Below are 22,881 nucleotides of genomic sequence, written 5' to 3' on the forward strand. Positions count from 1 at the left end.
TGCAATGGAACTCCTTAATGAAACCATTAATAAAATCATTATCATTTACTTATTTTTACAAATCATTCGGTTCCCCTGTAAGCGTGAAAGTATGCATGGAATATTTGCCGTCAAGTCGTCCCATTTATGACTGCAATGGCGTTCTGAGGCAGGTACTGACGGATGTGTATCTCCCTTTCCCTCTTCGTGCCACCCCCAGAGTGGTGTCTCTCAGATCAGCCCGGAAGCCGCGCTCCGCCAGTGAGGACCGCACCCGTCTCCGGCACTCGGTGGTGAGTGTGTATACATATTAGAGGCGGGAAGGAGGAAAACAGACCTGCTCGACCAGCGAGGGTGCTTCTATGACGTTTAGTGTTACGGCTCATGTCTGATAAAAACATGGACATTTCGCATAGCATGTGTTGAAAATAAGTGATGTGCTTGCTGTTGCGGGCCAGGCGTCTGCCTAAACCAAGCGAACTATCCATATCTTTAAGCTTGGAACAAATTTGAATGCAGCTGTCGTATTTGGTGTCACATAGTTTGTTTGGACTGAATAACGGCTAGCCGATTGTTTGTATGCACCTTGGACAATGTGACGAACCATTGCAGCCACCCCTACGCCCCCACCGCGCCTCTGACCAGTCTCCCTCCCCCTTTAGCCGGTGGCGGGCCGCGGCCAGCGCCACCGCTCCCAGTCCCGCCGCCGTGGCGACCCAGTCGGTCTGTCGGTGCTCAGCCAGGGCCGAGCGGCCGCCGCGCCCCTGGTCGACCCGGCCGCCGCCGCCGGGGCGCTCCACCGCAGTCAAATCACGCTCACAGCTACGTTGAAGTGAGTCGGGAGCTGTCAATGGTGGAGTGCTGGGGTTTGGGAGGAACGGGAAATGGGTGGGCTGGGCTGTGTACTCAGTGCATAGCTTTCTGAATGAAGCTAAAGCTTAGGCGTATTTTGCACCTGAAACGTGATAGCAGGCAATGCGAACTGATGATTCCAGCCGAAAAATTGCGGGTTCTCTTGGTTTGGAATGGCTATGTGCTTTGCGAATGACATTGCTATGAATATAGGATATGTTTAGTCATAAGTGTCAGATCTCAATAACAGCATGACCTGCGTATTGTGCTGGAAGGTGCGCGCGGGTGAGAAGATGGCGGTCGGCCAAACGCTTTCGAGCCTCTGAACCTTGTATTTCAGCTGCACTAAGAATGAAAGCGAATTGAAGGAATGTTCATAGCCCGGACATAGTTACGCAGAACATTCGCACCGGACACTAGTGTCCCATTCCTTCGGCTCAGACAGCGGCAGGTACACCACCACACGCTGTGGAGACCCCCTCTCACCGTCACTGACCCTCTGTCTACAGACAGCGGCAGGTACACCACCACACCCTGTGGAGACTCCCTCTCACCCTATCTGACCCTCCTGTCTACAGACAGCGGCAGGTACACCACCACACCGTGTGGAGACCCCCTCTCACCCTATTTGGCCCTCCTGTTTACAGACAGCGGCAGGTCCACCACCACACTCTCTGGCACGGCCGGCTGGAGATCACCGACACCGGACCGGACGACCAGCTGACCGCTCAGGACCAAGTGACCTCGCAGCTGCACTCGCTCATCCTGGCTCACAATCGGTTCAGTCGACTGCCCACCGGCCTGGCCTGCCTGGCCGTCAGCCTGTCACGGCTCAACCTGGCCTACAACTGGTGAGTGGCGCGCTGATTCTGGAATACAGATTTTGGAATGGCGCTAACTCTATGATGCTGGAAAATGTTGAACGTTCTAGCTGGCTGCTTTTGGTGTACGAGTCAGTGTTACGTTGATGTGTTAGATTTCATTTGCGTCGATTTTTCAGTTTAACCGATCTCGGCTCGGTGAGCGACTTTCCGGCGAGTCTGAAGCAGCTGGACGCCTCCCATAACCAGATCAGCCAGTGGCCCGAGCCCGCCACCTATTGGCTGAGCGACGCACTAGTGTCTGACGGACTGGCCGAGGAGCGGCGCTGCTACGCCGCTGGCGACACTAACAAATACATCGTCAGCATACCAGGTCAGGGTCAATCAATAATCATCCTTCGATCCCTCTGATCTGTACTCAGGAGTCAGGACACTCAAATCCTTCTCTACACCTCAAAACCCCTGATCCGGGCTGGATGGTCACCTTCATTCGAGGTGAGTGAGCACCTACTCAGGAGCATGCTCAGGTGCGGTAGGGTGACCGTTAGTGCGGGGCTGGGTAGCCTATGCATCGTGACAGGCTCAGCTCCGGCGGCGCACCGGGGTGGCTGCCCTAGCTGGAACTTTGTGCCGAGCTGGGGGTGCCCGGGCGTAACATATCCGTCACCGCCATGGCGGTGACCTTGGCCTCTGCCGTCGGCTTCAGAGCCAAGCCAGCGTGAAATTCGAGGAGCACGGGCACCCTCAGCTCGGCACAAACTTTTACCTATGGTGGCTGCCCTGATCTCTTTCTCTCCCGCATTCGTATCATTCCTCTGATTTTTCTTTCTTTCTTGCGGCTCTGTAATGGTCACACAAGGTAGAAAACCCTGACCATCTAACAAAGCAGAACAAGATCACGACCAGTCTTACTCTCTCCCCGGCAGGTGGTGACGCGGCCAGTCCTGCCGCCCACACCTGTGTGCACCGTCGACACCGTCGGTTTGACGCGCTGCGGACGCTGGTGCTGACTGATAACCAGCTGCGCGAGGTGCAGCTGAACGAGCCGCTGCCCACGCTGGACGAGTCGCCGCGGACGGTACGGGTGGGGAGGGAGGCGAGTTAGGGGGTGGCTAGGGTCTGGGAAAGATTTGTGGAATGGCTGGGGAGGGAGGGGAGGGATGGGTCTGGGGAGGGTTACTGCGGGAAAGGACGTGCTAGTGGTTGAATGTGGATATGGGAACGGGAGATTTGGTCAGGTTGGAACGGGGCCGGTAAGGGCGGACAGCGGACTATAGGTAGATGGAATGTAAGCGGAAACTTACAGTGAGGTGTGGAGTGGAAGAAGTGGAAGGGGACATTTGAAAAGGATTGCCGCGCTGGATGCATGCTTAAATGTACGGAAAGACGACATAGGAGATGTACATAACACAACGTTTTTGTCAAGGCCGTGGGCGCTGTCATAACATCAGTGTCGCGCCTTTTCAATGTTATTTATGACAGTGCTAACACTAAGACGTTTTCGTTGCTGAGATGCGTATTTTGACTGAATCACGGTAATATATAAGTATGATCGCAAACGCCTTCACAATCGCTTTTATTTTCTTGTTGCCAGTTTGTGTCATCAGCTCGACATGCTGCCAAATTCTGGTTACATTAGATAATAAGATGCACAGACCCTGAGTGCTGCTACATGTACTTTGGTTTGAATTCGCATGCCATGCCAATTAGAAGCTTGCGTAGTTTCGTAGGAGCATTGATTAGATAGAGGAACCGCAGAGTGGTCAGGTTTGTTAGAGACGAACCGGCCATGTCTGGTTTATCCGGCTATATCAGGTTTGAAATATGGAAAATTATGTACTAATGAGCCTCCTGGCAGTTTCCGGATCTCACGTACTGCATTCACATTGAGATTGCGCCAGCTCAAAACTTGGCGAAATACTAATTGAGGCGTGAAATATTTTGTGTGCAAGTTGCGTACAATGATGACTCGATAATGCTTCCGTGAAAATGATCGATGCAATCCTCTTCGCTTGTCCGCCCCCCTCCGTCACTGCATTAGACGGCCCTTCCGTTTACCCCGCCGTATAATGTGTCCATAACAGCCCTCCCTATTTCACCTCCAGACGCCGGTGCGGCGGCCGCGGGAGCGTCCGCGGCTCATGTTCCCCAACCTCTCGATGCTGGATCTGAGCGACAATCAGCTGAGCGGCGTGCCTGCCGCCATCCACGAGCTGAGCAACCTGTCGGTGCTCAACATCAGCGGCAACCCCGGTCAGTCGCGGGGAGCGGGAGCGGGGGAGATATACAGGGTGAGCCATAAAGATTTACCCATCGATAAATTCACTTTATTTCCAAACGGGTTGGCGTAGGTATGCCATCTTTTGCATACATGTCGCAAATTTGTCTCCAATCCTGACAGTGTAGCTCATTTTGTATACGCTCGTCCACTGTCTCTGCTACGCTCCTGAAATGCGAGGTCGTCTTAACGCACATCCGCCGCTCCTGAAATTCAGGAATCACCACTGGGTGTTGGCTGCTGAACACTCCTTGGTCTAAAGAATGCTGGGCACAATTTATCCCCGACTTCAGCCCCACAGGCTTCGCAAACTGAAATATCCTGAAAACCCGACTCTACCGAGTCCCTGAAACACCGCAAATGACATACGGCGCAGCATTGTTATAGCATGGATGATCGAGGAAAATAAGTGAAACGACGGTGCGGCGGCCGCGTGCCATAGTGCTCTCGCGTTTCGGGCGCGTAACATAAGAAGAATGCAAGCGTACAGAAAACAGACTACATTTATTAGTTAGGTCGAGATGACGTTGTTATATGTATGTAAAAGATGACATAGCTATGTTAGCGCGCCTTGAAACAAAGTTAAATTTTCGATGGGTAAATCTTTATGGCTCACCCTGTAAAGTGTAAATGCCGGGGTGGCTATAGTCATAGGGGCGCTTGCTAGTGTGTTGGCTGTGTTGAGATGCAGCTTATGTGTCTGGCTTGGGATAAGAGTATATGCTAAACTGGATATAGGAACTGATGATTGCATGAAGGCAAGTGAATGAATAGATCGATAGGCTTCTTTTACGTACTAGCTTCTTGCGGTATTCTGTCTAGTTTTTTTTTTTTTTTAGTTATGATTAGCCGTGTTGTCACTGACTTCTGACGCCAAGTGTCCTTCCACCGATAGACATTTGCGAGCTGCCGCCCCAGATGGGTCTGCTCAGTCGCCTATGGAATCTCAACACGCGAGGCTGCTCCCTGCAAGAGCCACTGAAAACCATGATCGACTCAAACAAGTACAAAACGATGGATGTCATCGGCTACCTCAAGGTAAGAAGGGCGGAGGTCATTGCTTCGGGGTCTCTTGTTTTGAATGAGAGGTTGTTATTTCGGCGACTTTAAACTCGACCCATCATCTTAGTGAAAGTCGGGAGCGTCGGAATGCCGTGACAACCAAGAAAAGCGTAACTCGCATTTTTTCGATTTTGAGATTTTGATACCATTAGATAGAGAATAGCAATCTCCATCTTTCTGCAAAACCGTTTTTCGAAATTCGTATAATTTTTCGAGTTATATCAAATTTTCTTTTTCGAGAAAAGCGTAAATGTTTTTCAGCCTCCCTGACCGCAAGCAAAAAAAGCGTAACTACAAACGCAGCTATTAAAAAAGCGTATCTGCAGCCGTCAGAACGATGTGATAGGCAAGAAAAGCGCAACTAAGTAGTTGCGCTTTTCTTGCTTATCACCGCGCTGACTTTTACGCACTTGCGCTTTTTTGCCTTTCAGGTGAGTGCATAACACTTGGTAGAAGTTTAATTTTGCCAGGAAAATTAGCATTAAAAATATATTAAGCCCTTCTTGCTTGCGTTTGCCGCCTTTCTATGTTTCACCAATATCTTCTAGTAGGTATCCTGGCGTTTGAATGGAGGAAAACTGTAAGATAAAAGCAACCAAAGTTCAAAACTACCAACTTGAAATAGTAGGTATAGGTATGGGGTGCCATGCCATACCCTAGACCAAGGCCACACGAGCGATATCCAATAGTTTACTTTATTTATTGTGGTGCATGCTCGCTGTGAACATCATCAGAAGCGTGTGCAAATTGCGGTTTAGGAGCAGACTTGGTCTCTGAAGAGGTTTAGAACTGAAGCGATAAAAAAAAAAACGGAACAAAAGTCCACGTGCAGCTAAAGGAAAATGTGAAATCAGGAGTAGAGTCGAGCGAGTTCTGGTGAAATAGGACGATCAGGGGCGGGATCTTCCCACTTGCATTTCGACATCCCAGCATCAAGAGAGGTGACCCAACCCCACATGGCCGCCCGACCAGCCAGCACCGGCAGAGCTGACCATATGGCCGCCCGGCTTGCCCGGTCTGCCAGCCACGACAGGGGCGAGACCCCAAGGCCTGACCTGCCAGCACAGACAGGGGCGAGACCCCAAGGCCTCCTGACCTGCCAGCACCGACAGGGGCGACCCCAAGGCCGCCTGACCCGCCAGCATCGGCAGAGGTGACCCCACGGCCGCCCGGCTTGCTCGACCTGCCAGCACCAGAAGAGGCGATACAAAGGCCGCCATGCTTCCCGACCTCCCAGCACCGACAGGGGCAACCCCAAGGAAGCCTGACCTGCCAGCACCGAAGGAGGCGACCCCACGGCCACTTGGCCTTGTAGCACCGACGGAGGCGACCCCACGGCCGCACGACCTGTCCGGCCTGCCAGCACCGACAGATGAAATCCCGCGGCCACCAGGACTGCCAGAACTGACAGGGGCGACCCCAAGGAAGCCTGACCTGCCAGCACCGAAGGAGGCGACCCCACGGCCGCTTGGCCTTGCAGCACCGGCAGAGGTGACCCCACGGCCGCCCGGCTTGCCCGACCCGCCAGCACCGACAGAGGTGACCCCACGGCCGCCCGGCTTGCCCGACCTGCCAGCACCGGCAGAAGCGACCCCACGGCTGCCCGGCCTGCCAGCAACGGCAGAGGCTACCCCAAGGTCGCCAGGCCTGCCAGCACCGGCAGAGGCGACAACGTGGCCGCCCGGCCTGCCCGACCTAACAGCACCGGCAGAGGCGACAACGTGGCCGCCCGGCCTGCCCGACCTGCCAGCACCGGCAGAGGCGACCCCACGGCTTGCCCGACCTGCCAGCAACAGCAGAGGCTACCCCAAGGCCGTCCGGCCTGTTCGGCCTGCCAGCACAGACAGATGAAACCCCGCTACTGCGCGGACTGTCAGAACTGACAGGGACGCAAACATGGCCGCCCGGCCTGCCAGCACGAAACAAAGCGACCCCATGGCCGCTTAGCCTTGCAGCACCGGCAGAGGTGACCCCACGGCTGCCCGGCCTGCCAGCAACGGCAGAGGCTACCCCAAGGCCGCCAGGCCTGCCAGCACCGGCAGAGGCGACAACGTGGCCGCCCGGCCTGCCCGGCCTGCCAGAACCGGTGGAGGCGACCCGACGGCCGCCCGACCCGCCAGCACCGGCAGAGCTGACCATACGGCCGCCCGGCTTGCCCGACCTCCCAGCACCAACAGGGGCGACCCCAAGGCCGCCCGACCTGCCAGCACCGGCATAGGCGACCCAACGGCACCACGGCCGCCCGGCCTGCCAGCACAGACAGATGAAACCCCGCGGCCGCTCCGACTGTCAGAACTGACAGAGGGGAAAACGTGGCCACCCGGCCTGCCAGCGCGAAATGAGGCGACCCCACGGCCGCCCGACCTGCCAGCACCGGCAGAGTTGAGCCCACGCCCTCCCGGCCTGCCAGCACCGGCAAAGACGACCTCACGGCCGCCTGACCCGCCAGCATCGGCAGAGGTGACCCCACGGCCGCACGACCTGCCAGCACCAGAAGAGGCGACCCAAAGGCCGCCATGCTTCCCGACCTCCCAGCACCAACATGGGCGACAGCCGACAACGTGGCCGCCCGGCCTGCCCGACTTCCCAGCACCGACAGGGGCAACCCCAAGGAAGTCTGACCTGCCAGCACCCAAGGAGGCGACCCCACGGCCGCCCGAATTGCCCGACCTGCCAGCACCGGCAGAGGCGACCCCACGGCTGCCCGGCCTGCCAGCAACGGCAGAGGCTACCCCAAGGTCGCCAGGCCTGCCAGCACCGGCAGAGGCGACAACGTGGCCGCCCGGCCTGCCCGACCTGCCAGCACCGGCAGAGGCGACCCCACGGCTGCCCGGCCTGCCAGCACCGGCAGAGGCGACCCCAAGGAAGTCTGACCTGCCAGCACCCAAGGAGGCGACCCCACGGCCGCCCGAATTGCCCGACCTGCCAGCACCGGCAGAGGCGACCCTACGGCTGCCCGACCTGCCCGGCCTGCCAGCAACGGCAGAGGCTACCCCAAGGCCGCCAGGCCTGCCAGCACCGGCAGAGGCGACAACGTGGCCGCCCGGCCTGCCCGACCTGCCAGCACCGGCAGAGGCGACCCCACGGCTGCCCGGCCTGCCAGCACCGGCAGAGGCGACCCCACGGCTGCCCGGCCTGCCAGCACCGGCAGAGGCGACCCCACGGCTGCCCGGCCTGCCAGCAACAGCAGAGTCTACCCCAAGGCCGTCCGGCCTGTCCGGCCTGGGCATAGGCGACCCAACGGCACCACGGCCGCCCGGCCTGCCAGCACAGACAGATGATACCCCGCGGCCGCTCGGACTGTCAGAACTGACAGAGGGGAAAACGTGGCCACCCGGCCTGCCAGCGCGAAATGAGGCGACCCCACGGCCGCCCGACCTGCCAGCACCGGCAGAGTTGAGCCCACGCCCTCCCGGCCTGCCAGCACCGGCAAAGACGACCCCACGGCCGCCTGACCCGCCAGCATCGGCAGAGGTGATCCCACGGCCGCCCGACCTGCCAGCACCAGAAGAGGCGACCCAAAGGCCGCCAGGCTTCCCGACATCCCAGCACCAACATGGGCGACAGCAGACAACGTGCTGTCGCCCGGCCTGCCCGACCTCCCAGCACCGACAGGGGCAACCCCAAGGAAGCCTGACCTGCCAGCACCCAAGGAGGCGACACCACGGCCACTTGGCCTTGTAGCACCGACGGAGGCGACCCCACGGCCGCCCGAATTGCCCGACCTGCCAGCACCGGCAGAGGCGACCCCACGGCTGCCCGGCCTGCCAGCAACGGCAGAGGCTACCCCAAGGTCGCCAGGCCTACCAGCACCGGCAGAGGCGACCCCACGGCTGCCCGGCCTGCCAGCACCGGCAGAGGCGACCCCACTGCTTCCCGGCCTGCCAGCACCAGCAGAGGCTACCCCAAGGCCGTCCGGCCTGTTCGGCCTGCCAGCACAGACAGATGAAACCCCGCGACTGCGCGGACTGTCAGAACTGACAGGGACGAAAACATGGCCGCCCGGCCTGCCAGCACGAAACAAAGCGACCCCACGGCCACCCGACCCGCCAGCACCGGCAGAGGTGACCCCCACGACCGCCCGGCTTGCCCGACCTGCCAGAACCAGAAGAGGCGACCCAAAGGCCGCTAGGCTTCCCGACCTCCCAGCACCAACATGGGCGACAGCCGACAACGTGGCCGCCCGGCCTGCCCGACCTCCCAGCACCGACAGGGGCAACCCCAAGGAAGCCTGGCCTGCCAGCACCGAAGGAGGCGACCCCACGGCCACTTGGCCTTGCAGCACCGGCGGGGCGACCCCCCGGCCGCCCGACCCGCCAGCACCGGCAGAGCTGACCATACGGCCGCCCAGCTTGCCCGACCTGCCAGCACCGAAGGAGGCGGCCGCTCGACCTGCCCTAGTTGCCAGCACCGACAGGGGCGACCCCACGGCCGTCCGGCCTGCTAGCACCGGTATAGGCGACCCCACGGCCGTCCAGCCTGTCTGACCTGCCAGCACCGAAGGGTGCGACCTGACGGCCGCGATTGCTAAGCATGAAGCCTGGAGTCTTAGCATGAAAAGTCGTGAGCTATTTCGAAAGGCATCTAGGCATCCGAAATGGACAAAAGACGTTTTCGTCCTGGCGTATTTGAAACACCGCATATTCGCCGATACCATAAGATCTCGCAAGCAAAAGAAGCGTAACTACGTAGTTACGCTTCTTTTGCATTTCGCTATGGAGCCGCGCGCTGCACATACGGTTGCCGGACTGGAGTGAATGTAGTTACGCTTTTCTTCCCTACATGCCTCGCTGCAATTTGAGCATCGAGTGAAAAGCAAAAACACCTTACACCATTTTCTAGCAATATCTTATATGCCAAGTAAAAAATATTAACACTGTTAGGTTCAGTGCAGTATTGCGAACAGTTTGACACCAAATTTTCTTTGGTTGTTTAAGAACCGTCGATAATACAAGGTAAAACAGAAAAATCGCTCTCCTGAAAAATCGTCAAAAGCGAGTTACGCTTCTTTTCCTTTTCACGGCAATTCTAGGGCCTGTCCTTATTTTTGTACGGTCACGCCTTTTGCGTAGATGATCTCCGGATCATAATTCAACAGCCAACTTTTTATGACCGTGTCTTCCTTTGTATAAATGTCTTAACTGACTCGCAAGGACCGTCATTACAACTGTGTTTTTTTTACAGTCGGTTCTGGAGGACGCCAAGCCGTACGCCCGGATGAAGCTGATGATTGTCGGAGTGCAGGGTATCGGCAAAACTTCCCTGCTAGAGCAGCTGCGAGCAGAAGGAACTGGCTCCTACAAGAAACGACCACCAGAGGTAAGCTGTGACGGGTAAACCTGTTTGTAATGTCCCGCCTTTGGTGTTTAGTGTTGCTGCTTCATCACTCATCAGCTTATGTTTCTTAGAGTGTTTGAAGGAAATTTTATCTTAAAATTAACTACGCGCAATTTACTGTAACTTCGCGCATTTGGGTGACCATTGTGTATCACTGTATGGCTGTACAGTTTATACGTCGGAGCTGTAGTCACATTTAATGCTCTGTATACCCTCAGCACTGGGCGAAGCGGATGGGCAACAAGAACTTTAACCTGAAGACGGACACGGGCACCACTCTGAGTACTGTGGGAGTCGACATTGGGGACTGGGTGTACGAGAAGCGTGTCAGGGGACACAGCTCGCACGGACCGGTCACCTTCAGGTGAGGAAACGGACAGGGTCTCCACGGGTCACGCGGGTGAGGGTAGAGCTCGGGCTGCACCAGCTCACATGGGTCTTCTTGGGTCCTCGGCAAGGAGGTCGGTGTCGGATAGGCGAAGGATCTGTAATTTGGATCACGGCACCAGATCGCCGAATGCACTGTGTTCGAGTGCATGATCAAATCATGTAATTTAATTACCCTGTCACCTGTAATCTAGCAGCAGCTCTCAGTCATACCAGTTTATTGGTCATTTATTAATCAGGGTTTATCGTCATGTTTCCGTTTGGCCATCCATTTCACACTGCTTTATTGTTTTTTCATCAGCACCGGTCGACCGTTAAGTGCACCACCGTATGATTTACTCCATCGGACAGGACGCGTGATGCAGTCAGCACCTGTTTATTTCACTATACGCGCTATATTCTCATCCAACTCCCCCTATGTGTGCCAGGACGTGGGACTTTGGTGGCCAGCGCGAGTACTACGCCACGCACCAGTACTTCCTCTCCCGGCGCAGTCTGTACCTCGTGGTCTGGAGGATACCCGACGGCCAGAAGGGCGTCAACAACATTCAGCAGTGGCTCGTCAACATTCAGGTCAGTCGGGGCACCAAGGTGAACAAACTTGTATGCAGAGGAACGCTTATTGAAGCTGCTAAGGTATATTCGCTTTTATGATGTTGAAGAAATGAAATGTCATTTGTTTTTGGTCATTTTACATTTGCGACGATTTTGCTTTTCCTATACATTTATATATGTCATGCAAATGCGTAAGTTTTTTTGTCTGTTTGTGGCGTAGCTAGATAGTATGACCGTTCTATAGCCTTGGTATGACCCATTATGATCGACTGACCTGAGCTGTATCCGTCAGGCGCGGGCGCCCAACTCTCCCGTCATCATCGTCGGTACTCACTACGACGTGATCCGTGACCGGTACCCGGCCAACTACTGCGAGGACCTGCAGCAGCTCATCAGGGACAGGTCGGTAACGGACACAGTTTCAGGGACAGGTCGATGGATGGAACAGTTTCAGGGACAGGCTGGTGGCGAGGCCGCGATCAGAGACCAATCTCACAATGAACACGGAAACGCACCCGTGAACACATTGCTCAGAGCTCTCATGGTGTTTCTCACACCCTCCACATGATTGGTTGGTTGTGTTTTACGCATGTTCATTAGCGCAATTGCATCGCATTGATCACGCCTACATTGTGTCTGTTTGTAAACGACCTGTTTGACCTCCTTTCGGGGTCAGTTCATTGATGCATTCACACCCAACTCATGAGCCTATGTTTCGTGACGGTAATGACCCTGACCTCTGCTCCTGTTTCCCCGCAGGTTCATTAACCTGGTTGACGCGGACAAGTGCGGCCTGCCGCGCGTCCTGGACACCATTGAGGTCAGCTGTAAGACGAGGCACAACATCCGCCTGCTGTGTAACCTCATCTACGACACCGTCTACAGCCTCAAGTCGCCAGGTACGGGACGTGTGGGACAGGATGGGTGAGTGGCCGGGAATGGTGGCTGCTTTGGGAAGCGATTGGATGGGATAGTAGTCAGTGCTACCAAACCTAGGAAGCCAGCGGAGAGCCTAGTTTAAATAGATCATAGATGTAGAAGGTGCTCTCTTGAATGTCAGATGCTTCTTTTTCGTAAGGTGTTAATGATGAACCAGTGCGTTTGAAGAATCTGTCGATTCATTGACACTATCTATTCTGTGCGCTGTTTGACAGGGAGCAAAGAGCGCCTGCTGGAACAGCGAATCCCTGCCACGTACCTGGCTTTGGAGGATGTCATCACCTATCTGGCTACCGAGAGACACTTCCAGGGTAGGTGTCGAGTGTCTGCGTGTGATATCATTTCACGCATAGCAGCTGCACTAGGACAGAATCGGTACTCCAACTTAATGACGGTCCTTACGCATACATCAAGTGGTTTCAGGCTAAGAAGTGTCACGTTCAAAGCAGTGCCATTGCTTTATGACTTTGACCGGTGACGACGCTACCCCGAAGGACCTCTACTTCATGGACCCGCAGTGGCTTTGCGACATCCGTGGCCTTTGATCCGTGACCCCAGCTGTGACCTCCCCCGCAGGCCTTGACCTGTGACCTATTGACTATGACCCCAGCCTTGACGACCTCCCTTCAGGCCGTGACCCAGTCCTAACCGGGGAGCAGTACCGCACTCTGGTCAGCTGTGACCTGTGACCCCCAGCCGTGACCTCCCGCAGGTCGTGACCCGGTCCTGACCGGAGAGCAGTACCGCACTCTGGTCAGCCGCGAGATGGCCGCCCGGTTCGACCTGAGGTTCCGGGACGCCGCCGAGCTCAACCAGGCCACCGCCTTCCTCCACGAGAACGGTGAGCGGGCTGCGAGGCCAGCTGAGGAGGATGGGCAATGGCGGCTGAGTCTTCGGAAGTGGCTACAGCGAGCGTGGCTGGTGATAGGTGTTGACGCCTTGGGTGCTAATTGCCGGGCTGGCCGGGTAGATACAGGGTTTGTCTGATTGGGTAAGCGGTTGAAATAATGTTTTTCGTTGCGATGGCTGTGTCCCGTTATCATGTTAGTTTTTATTGCTGCATCTAAGTTTGCTACGGACTTCACTGAGGGAGGTTGAACCAGAGAGTAAGTGAAAATAATGTTCAAGAGCGTAATTGAAAATAATGTTCAATACGACAGGATGAAAATTAAACAGACTGATCAATGACCATTAGCCTATGACCGCTGCATGTGCTGTCTGCTTATTCCCGTGAGCGCTGTACCGCAAGCAGTTGACATTGACCCGCGCCTCCGGTGCGTTCACAGGCGTGGTGCTTCACTATGACGACGCGACCCTGAAGGACCTGTACTTCCTGGACCCGCAGTGGCTGTGCGACATGCTAGCCCACGTGGTCACCGTGCGGGAAATCAACCCGTTCGCCCGAAACGGTACGATGCAGCGACTCAGGCTGGCGGCCACATTAGCTGCGATTGCTTTTGGTGGGAGCTTTGGGCATTGGGGGTCGTCTATTGTACATATATTGATTACTGCAGTGGCTCAGAGGAGTGAGTGCGTTGGCTGGTTTACTATTTAAATTCGTCACTATCCGGCAAAAAAAGCAATGTATGTTGTCCCGGATTTTCTAACCAGAAATGCTATAATATGACGGATGACTTCATCACCGTCATTGTTAATGCAGGCACCACTGCACTCGCCACCCGTAAAACTAGATATTGGCGGCCTTCGTTTAATGACTAGCCGAAATTCGCTGATATCAACTCACTGTCTTCACATCGTCGATGTTTTTTTTTATTGAGCCTTTGTTTGCACCAACCGCATTATTTTCGCATTCCACTCAGTGCTGAGGTCTTCCATGACTTGACCTGTCCAGAGCTCCCCTTTCCCGCACTGCACCGCAGGCGTCATGCGTCTGGAGGACCTGTCTCTGGTGTTCAAATCGTCGACCTGCGCGCCGGCCGACGCCAAGTCGTACATCATCTCGCTGCTGGACAAGTTCGAGGTGGCGGTGACGTGGGACAGTCGCACGCTGCTCATCCCCAGCCTGCTGCCCTCTGAGGAGATGCTGCGCGGCGGTGTGCCGGGCATGGACGTGCGGGTAAAGGTCAGAGGTCGAGGTCGGGCCGGGGCGCGCGTCACACAGTCGCACGGTGCCGGGACTGGAGAGTCGAGAGACCCTCCGACTGTGCCGAGTAGTGAGCAGTGACCGCCTGGCTGACTCTGTCGGGGGTCTGAGACCTCCGACAGGCCGTTTGTCGAATCTGAAATTCCCATATGAAAAGACTGCTCAATGGAACCTCTCAGATTTTCTCCTAAAGGGGCCTGAGAACAGCTGCCGTTTTTCTAATCTGAGACCTCCCATGGCCCATCACTTTCCGAGGCCTGAGACCTCCGACATTCTTTATGTCAGAGGTCTGAGCCTTGCGGTGGGCTGTTCCGCGCAGCCTGCAGTGTTAGCATGTCCTCTAACTGTCCGGAGACCTACGCCAGCCGCCCACAAACAGTACGGAGCCGCCGGAGTGCCCGCCGGCCGTGTTTGTACGCCAGAGTTTGGGGAGTTGGCTCCCTCCAATCGCTCCGCTACCTCCCGTTTGAGTCTGCCCAAACACCCTGTGAGACCGGCCCTTCGGGCGTGAGAACTAACACTTGCCGGCTGACGGCTACTGCGAATCGTGAGCGGTAGACACCCGTGCGTACTAACTGGTCTTCGGTGATATCCGGCCAAACCTGCGTGTCGGTTTTAGGAGTATCTGGCACCGTGTTGACTTAACAAACTAATGCGTGCCCCGGCCCTTCCTAGAACCTCTTGATAGTTGCATGCTTTGTTGTACCGTCGTACTACTCTTTTTTTTGCGTTGATTTGCGTGTTTTAACTGCGTTGGCGCTAGCCAAACTTATCTTCCTTTAGCTGTTCGTCTAACAAACTCATCTTCAGATCTAATGCAAAGTGAATTTTATTTGTCAACCATCATAAAACACTCTAGTCAGACGGGATGGAGTTTTTTTTAAGTTTTAGCTTTCAATGCAGTAAGTTGTTCCAACTCACATTAGCTGTTGTGCCGCTGTTCTGTTTGCAAGCATCATCCGGCCGACATCTGACACCAATGACCATCTCTGTGTGTCCGCCTCCTCCACAGATTCCTGTCAGGTCACGCGGCTGGGCGCTCAGGAAAAAGTCCCAGTCGGTGACTGCCTTCCCCGCGGATACCGGGGCGGGCAGCGCCGGCTCGGCTGCTGCCGCCTCTCAGGACTGTGCCGGAGGTGAGGGGGGCTTAGATGGTGGGCTGCACCGCCGCGTTAATGGGGAATCCTGTCGGTGATGCTGCTCAGCAAAGTTTCAGTTGCTTTATGTATATCCTGACGTTAACGTTGTAACTTATTATATACATTTACCTCATCTTCATGTGCAGCTGATGACGGTATGTGTAACCTTGCCCTAGTGCCGGCTGTTGTATCACCTAGTCCCTCGTCACATATTGGTATTATATCCTCAGCGGTTGTTATGTGTGCATCTCACCACCATGCCTCTATCGCTGCCCCATATTATTTCCACTGCGTCTATCTGCCCATCTTTTTCCAACCGCCTGTCTTCTAAGTTCGCACCGTGTCTGACTGTTCCTCTCATCATTTCTCCCCCATTCTCCCAGCCGGCCCGTCGGACGGCCACTGCAGTGTGACCCGCCGCGCGGTGCCGCTGGCCGCCGTACGCCGCCTCCTGCTGCTCACCTACTTCCCCAGCGGATTCTGGTCGCGCCTGCTGACCCGGCTGCTGGCCGACGACGTCATTGTGGACGTCATCAGAGCCTACTTTCTGGTGCCGAGACAGGTGAGCCGGGTAGGGAGATAGGATGGACAGGGATAGGAGGATGTGAGTAGAGTAGAGAACAGAGTGATGGGCGTCTCTGCTTGTGTCGCTCAGTGAGTCGGTCCAGTCTGTCTGACACGTCTGGTTCCTGTACGGCAGTACGCTGGTACGACAGTACGCTGGTACGACAGTACGCTGGTACGACAGTACGCTGGTACGGCAGTATGCTGGTACGGCAGTACGCTGGTACGACAGTACGCTGGTACGGCAGTACGCTGGTACGGCAGTACGCTGGTACGACAGTACGCTGGTACGGCAGTACGCTGGTACGGCAGTACGCTGGTACGGCAGTACGCTGGTACGGCAGTACGCTGGTCTCGCATATTTGTCCTCTGGTTTTTGTCAATGTGTCAGTCAGTGTGTCAGTGTTTGTATATGACACCTCCCGTTCCCGTCAGGTACAGCAGGATGCCGTCCTCTCGCCTTGTGTCAGTCAGTGTGTCAGTGTCTGACACCTCCCGCTCCCGTCAGGTACAGTAGGACGCCGTGCTATCGTCCGTCCTGTGCCCTGTGTCAGTCAGTGTGTCAGTCTCTGTATCTGACACCTCCCATTCCCGTCAGGTGCAGCAGGACGCCGTGCTATCGTCCGTCCTCTCCGGGCCGGCCGAGTGGCGCTGCTGGCAGACCGGCATCGAGCTCAAGTACGCCGACACGACGCTGATCAGAATCCGAGAGCTGCTCGGATACCTGCGCTACTCACCAGACTACAGGAAATTCAGGTCAGCGCGTACTTAAATGTGCTCAACCCGCAAAAACTGGTTGTTCATTGTGAAATATAGGATTCGCTGCGACATCCAGTTGAAAATTACATCGAATGCTCCAGAAGTCGGTCACTCAATACCTTCAAGAATGTTTGATAAAAACAGACTCCTTAAGAAGAGTATAAGTCGTGCGAGGTCCTGATTTTCGACAGTTTCTGTTTAGTCAATAACATCCCAGTTCGACGTTACCCCGTGCTCTTTTAGACACCTTAGGGTTGCTAGTGCCAGCAATATGCTGCGATCCAAGCTCTACAATGCTCGGTGCATTTACATTATCAAATCAAAACCTGCAAACTTCAGCGTGCCTTCTCAGCCAGTCAAGCCTCGCTGTTTCCTTTCTTTCTAACCTCCTGATCCGCTGATGTATCCTCCCTCCCATCCCTCCGTCACCGCTCTCACCCTGTCGCCGTGGTCCGTCAGGCTGCTGGCGCTGCAGGAGGAGCAGTGGCAGGACGTGCTGACCTCCAGCGCCGCCATCCTGGAGGTGACGCTGCCCAACGAGACCATCATGATCCGCCGCTCGCTGCCGGACGACGCTGATGACCCGGCCGCCTTCGGTACGGGGCACGGTCCGTACGGTACGGGGCACGGTCCGTACCGGTGTAAGGGGTTACGGTACGGGGCACGGTCCGTACCGGTGTCGGGGTTACCGTACGGGGCACGGTCCGTACCGGTGTCGGGGTTACCGTACGGGGCACGGTCCGTACCGGTGTCGGGGTTACCGTACGGGGCACGGTCCGTACCGGTGTCGGGGTTACCGTACGGGGCACGGTCCGTACCGGTGTCGGGGTTACGGTACGGGGCACGGTCCGTACCGGTGTCGGGGTTACGGTACGGGGCACGGTCCGTACCGGTGTCGGGGTTACGGTACGGGGCACGGTCCGTACCGTTGTCGGGGTTACGGTACGGGGCACGGTCCGTACCGGTGTCGGGGTTACGGTACGGGGCACGGTCCGCACCGGTGTCAGGGTTACGGTACGGGGCACGGTCCGTACCTACCGGTGTCAGGCGGGAGGGGTGATGGTTAAGGTGGTGGTGCACATGGTGATTAGTGGTGGAGTTGGTGGTGATTATGTTGGTGATGGCGTGACGGTGCTGGTGATGTTTTGGTGACATTGTTGCTTAACCCTCGCCCTGGCAGGGGGGGGGGGGTCGATGCGACCCCCCCCCTAAGGTTTTTCGAAGATAGCGTAAAAACGGCGGCGCGCAGCGCCGCCAAATTTGGCACAGCCTATGAGGCAACCTTTTTACATATGACCTGAAAATTTCAGGTCCGGGTGACCTTGGGTCAGGTCACCAGGTCAGAAAAACCGGTACAAGGTCATGGTCAAATTTCAATTTTCTTTTTGCACCTGTCCAGCTCACAGTTTTCGACTGATTTCCTTCAAACTTTCAGGATGTGCTAAGTTCACCGAGTTGTATAACATATAGTCCGTTTTTTTTTAGGTCACTGACCTGAGGTCAGTTAGAGGTCATTACGTCGTAATGTTAAGCCTATGGGAAAATACTAAATTCGGAAAATACTGGAGATATCCGCTTCGTTTTATCACTTTTGTGCTTTGAAACCACGGTACTTAACAGCAGGTCACTTGGTGCTTCTTTGTTTGGTGTACTTATCCATGGGTCAGGTCAAATGAGGTCAACTGAGGTCAAATGACGTTTTTGCCAATAACTTGGCACATAATGACGCTAGAGCTTAAAAAATGGTATCATTGTGTTCCTGGTGATCAGCCGAATCAAATGATATGCGATATGATGCAATTTGGTTAACATGAACTTAATTTATTGATTATTGAAGTTTACTTAAAAGTTAAGAAAAACTTTAAGTACACTTAAGCAAGCTAAAAAGTATATCATTCGACGCGCCTTGACGTGCTGAGTTCACTGGTGCTTTTCTTTTTGCTCTATCTTAATTAGATCAAAAGTTATAAGCGAAAAACTTTTGACCTGTTTTTAGCGAAATTTTTACATTTATGACCCCCAAAAACCCCCCTAAATATTGACCTAGAGCAACCAAATTTGCCCAGGGGCGAGAACTCCGGGGGGCCCACCTACCTACCAAATTTGGTGTTTCTAGGTGCCATAGGAGCCAATCGCGAGGGGGGGGGGTCGCATCGACCCCCCCCCCCTTCCCTGCCAGGCCGTGTTATGAAAAATGCCCTGCCAGGGCGAGGGTTAATAATGGTGGGCTGATGGTAGCTAATGTTAATGCTAGTGTTAAGCTGGAAGTCTTGGTAAATGTTGTTTAACTGGAAAAAGGATGTAATTATCATCAAGATCCCAAGTAGTCGGCCGGCTGCTACCGCTTTTACCACATACAATGAGCTCAGTTATCACGACCAGTAATTACTGTTACCTGTTATGATGCCCTATTGCTGTGATCTGTTACCGTGATCTGTTACCGTGATATTCTGTTACCGTGACACCCTGTTACCATGGCCTGTTGCCGTGACCTGACCTATGTCTCCCCTGTCCAGGCATTCAGTCGGCAGTGCTGGAGCCCAACCCGGAGTGCGCCTCCAAGCTGCTGGCGGTTGCCGTGGACCACATCGACACCCTGCTGGAGGACTGGTACCCCACGCTGGGTCAGTGTGCCGGGATGAGGGCGGGGCGGGCAGACACCGTACGGGAGGGTTACGCTTTATTCGTGACAGGCTACCTATAAGAAAATGCTGATTTTATTTATAACTTGTCAGGCCGAGGCAAATCCAGGAGTCTTTTCATAAGTGGACTTATCTCTGAGATATTGTTTGATTTTTATCACTTGTGAGAAATGCTTAACTTTCACCTGCGCAATGCGCAATACGTACGTACGCAATACGTACGCAATACGCAATACGTCGGGTGCTTCACATGTCCTCCCCCCCCCCCCCAGTCAGCGCGTTCCCACTTCTAATGACCGTCGCCGCTCACCTCCCGCGCCGTCCGCCCGCGATCACTGACGGCCTCCGACCCCGGTCCACAGGGACCCGATTTGTGCACACCTCCGAGGGCCGGCTGCTGGTGACCCGTCTGCTGCCCTGCCCGGCCTGTCTGCCCGCCGGCGGCGACCAGGACGACGGCCTGGAGCCGCCGCCGGCGCCGCCCTCCCCGCCGCCGCCGCCGCTTCCCGCCGATCAGGTGAGCGAGACGTGACTGCGGTCTTAGCTACACCCCCGGGGGTTTGGTGGAGTTGGGTGACTGTTTGGTGCTCCACGGCCCACCTCCGTGCCCTGCTGCGTCGTCGGCGCCTGCCTAGAGGCCTAGCTTCGTCACTTAGTACTCGGTGGTCGGGCAAACAGGCTATTTTTGTCTGTTGCGATTTGCGGCGCTGAGTCTGCCTGAAGCGCTCGAACCCATTGCCTCTCCTTGGTTATTTACAAGGATAAATAAGTTGAGTTGAAGTGGTGGCTTAGAGTTAGTTGTTTGACGTGCTCGAACTGCGCGCCGGGTCGTTGGACAGACATTATGGGAAGTTCAGTGAGTGCTAGCCGGTCGTGCGATATTTAGGTAGGCGATCACTGTAAGTAGGTTTAAAGACGCCCGCGAGTGGAAGGGACGATCAGTCATCCGTTTTTGACTGTTACAAATAGTTCAAACGGTTCAATACCGTTTGAACCTCGACAAGCGCTGATTGTTTAGTAACTACTTTCTGTTTAATAGGTTATATTATTCGATAGTTTTGATTAGTCTTCAAGGCTTCCTTGGTTAATGTGGAAATAGGAATACATTGCATGGTAATCTAGGGCGTTTGTTTAAACTGTTTAATATTCATTTAGCTGCTGCGCCATTTAGACCTGTTTGACTCTGTGTCGCCGACGGCTGTTGGTTTGGCTGTAGCCAGACGCGCTGTTAACCCGCGCGGGGCTGGGGGGGGTAAATTTTACCCCCCCTCGCGAATTTTTGCGATATCTCAAAAACGGCGGCGCGTAGCGCCGCCAAACTTTCAGTACCTTTTCTTACATCAATTTGACACGTTCCCTGAAAATTTGAGCGAAATCCGTCGAAAAAAATTTGAGAAATTGACGTTTTAGTGACGTCATGTTCGTCATTTTCGCCTCAAAAACGGCAAAAGTTCAAACGCCGCTAACATCTTCATTTTTAAAGGAATCAAGACGTAACAAAAAAGGTTATACGTAATTTTACTTTGTCTATCAAATGGCTATCTCGGTTTTTTGAAAATTTTGGATTTTGGCCTAAATTTTTTCAAAAAACTGACTTTTTTGGGAAAATCATTATAAAATCCAAAATTTTGAGTCTATCGAAAAAACCGGAATATATGTCAGAGAAGTGGTCTATGTGCACCTACATACCAAATTTTAGAAGAATCGGTTCAAAAATGTGGGAGTTATTCAAAATTTTATGACGTCACGACACACAAAATTTTTGAAAAATGACTTTTTTGGAAGTTCTAGACCTCGTACGGAAACAAAAATAGCACCATTCGATTCGCCGTGAAAAACTGCATCAGATAGACACCTTTTTAGGCCTTAACAACCAACTTCAAAATTTGACCTCACTTGACCTGACCTTGACCTGACCTCGACCTGAAATTCATCCAGAGGTGGTCCATATCACTTATTGAGTGTGCCTATTGAATTCTATGAGTAAAGTGACCCATAAAACATGTGTCGCACATGCCCTTTTCTATATTTTGTTTTTTGGTGACCTGACCTGACCTGACCTGACCTTGACCTTGACCTTGACCTCTGAATGATATTGTATGCAACGAATATTGTCTTGGTAGCCTAAGAACACGTTTTGGGCGATCAGTCTCAGTCCATGACTCCATTCTTCGGCAACTACGGTGCAAGGCCGATACTGTAGAAACTTGCAATTTGTACCCTTGACCTGACCTTGACCTTGACCTCAAACTTTAAATTAAGTACATGTTTTTAGTAGTTCGTGATAAGAGCTTTCGATTGGCGTTTGAATTTTCCAAATCGGACCGTTAGTTCGGGAGATAACAGGGGGGGTAAAATTTACCCCCCCCCCAGCCCCGCGCGTTCGGCTGGAGACCCCAGCCCCGCGCGGGTTAACCCGCGCCCTGCTGGGGGGGTGTTTGAACACCCCCCTTGTGGTTTTTCGCGAATATCTCAAAAACGGTGGCCGTTTTTGGTACACCTTATCATACATCAATTCTACACATGTTGTGAAAATTTCAGACCAAGGTCATTCAAGGTCAGGTCACCAGGTCACTTGAAGTGACCTCACCTCATAAAAAGTTTCAATGTCTGTCATAGCTACACCGAGTGACCGATCGCTTTGAAACTTTCAGCGATTGCTAAGAGCAATAGCATGTACAAAATGTATATCTCAGAATTTTGATATCGATGACCTAAGGTCAGGTCAATTTTGCGACCTCCCCATTATAAGTCAACGGGAGAAAATTGAAATGCGCCTCTTTTGGACGAAAGACATTATAAACACTCCCAAACACCGAATTACAAGTGGTTTAGACACACTGAACATAAAAATGGTGTCCGTGACCCTTGTTTATGCCCTGAGGTCATCTTAGATCACGAATGGTATCTAGCAGTTTTTCGCAAATAACTTTTGATAGAGGCATGCTAGAGCGATGAAAACGCCTTAGATGTGTTCAGCTCGACGATACGGATCGACTGATATGCAACATAACCCTTTCCGGTCAGGTCATGACCTTGACCTGAGGTCAAATTTTCAAGTTGACCTTTCAAGGTCAAGTTATAGTTCATTCGATGCGTCTTGACGAGAGGAACACGATGCCGGTAAAAGTTAGCTCGTACAGGGCTTGGGTCAAAAGTTATTGCAGAAAAAAAACTTTCCGAAAAAATCGGCTATTTTTGCAGTTTTTGCCCCCTGCAGGCAAAATCGTTGACGTTAGGTCAAATCTGAGAGAAATACTCAGAAAGGGCGTTAATAGGGCTATCGAATGCGCTTTTCCGCAGCGCTGTAGCTCTATTTGTTTCCGAGTTATGCGTTGGCTTCTTGGAAATTTTCGACATTTGACCTGGAAATCGGCGAAATTTTGCCTTCAATGACATCTGGTGACCTGACCTTTGACCTGACCAAAAAATTGACCGAAGTGATTTCGTCATTATTTTTGAC

At 54.0% G+C, this 22,881-nt stretch overlaps 1 protein-coding gene across 4 annotated transcripts in view; it reads left to right on the forward strand.

Annotated features, from left to right (window-relative positions):
• Positions 1-22,881, forward strand: part of LOC122381726 (leucine-rich repeat serine/threonine-protein kinase 1-like) — a 59,543-nt gene that overhangs the window by 8,531 nt on the left and 28,131 nt on the right. The window contains exons 11-32 of one of the 4 annotated variants that reach the window (XM_043366258.1): positions 200-272; positions 642-811; positions 1,479-1,682; positions 1,832-2,025; positions 2,579-2,730; positions 3,758-3,905; positions 4,826-4,968; positions 10,177-10,311; positions 10,548-10,693; positions 11,145-11,289; positions 11,564-11,673; positions 12,031-12,170; positions 12,426-12,521; positions 12,923-13,051; positions 13,497-13,619; positions 14,091-14,293; positions 15,327-15,450; positions 15,837-16,015; positions 16,616-16,773; positions 17,236-17,372; positions 19,293-19,400; positions 19,781-19,935. In XM_043366258.1, the coding sequence (XP_043222193.1) occupies positions 200-272; positions 642-811; positions 1,479-1,682; positions 1,832-2,025; positions 2,579-2,730; positions 3,758-3,905; positions 4,826-4,968; positions 10,177-10,311; positions 10,548-10,693; positions 11,145-11,289; positions 11,564-11,673; positions 12,031-12,170; positions 12,426-12,521; positions 12,923-13,051; positions 13,497-13,619; positions 14,091-14,293; positions 15,327-15,450; positions 15,837-16,015; positions 16,616-16,773; positions 17,236-17,372; positions 19,293-19,400; positions 19,781-19,935 (3,172 nt within the window). Of the gene's footprint in view, positions 1-199; positions 273-641; positions 812-1,478; positions 1,683-1,831; positions 2,026-2,578; positions 2,731-3,757; positions 3,906-4,825; positions 4,969-10,176; positions 10,312-10,547; positions 10,694-11,144; positions 11,290-11,563; positions 11,674-12,030; positions 12,171-12,425; positions 12,522-12,922; positions 13,052-13,496; positions 13,620-14,090; positions 14,294-15,326; positions 15,451-15,836; positions 16,016-16,615; positions 16,774-17,235; positions 17,385-19,292; positions 19,401-19,780; positions 19,936-22,881 lie in introns of all 4 variants that reach the window. The other 3 variants (XM_043366257.1, XM_043366256.1, XM_043366259.1) reach the window with 3 other exon arrangements.

The sequence above is a fragment of the Amphibalanus amphitrite genome, unplaced genomic scaffold (assembly GCF_019059575.1).
Source record: "Amphibalanus amphitrite isolate SeventyFive unplaced genomic scaffold, NRLGWU_Aamphi_draft 000126F_arrow, whole genome shotgun sequence".
Lineage (NCBI taxonomy): Eukaryota > Metazoa > Arthropoda > Thecostraca > Balanomorpha > Balanidae > Amphibalanus > Amphibalanus amphitrite.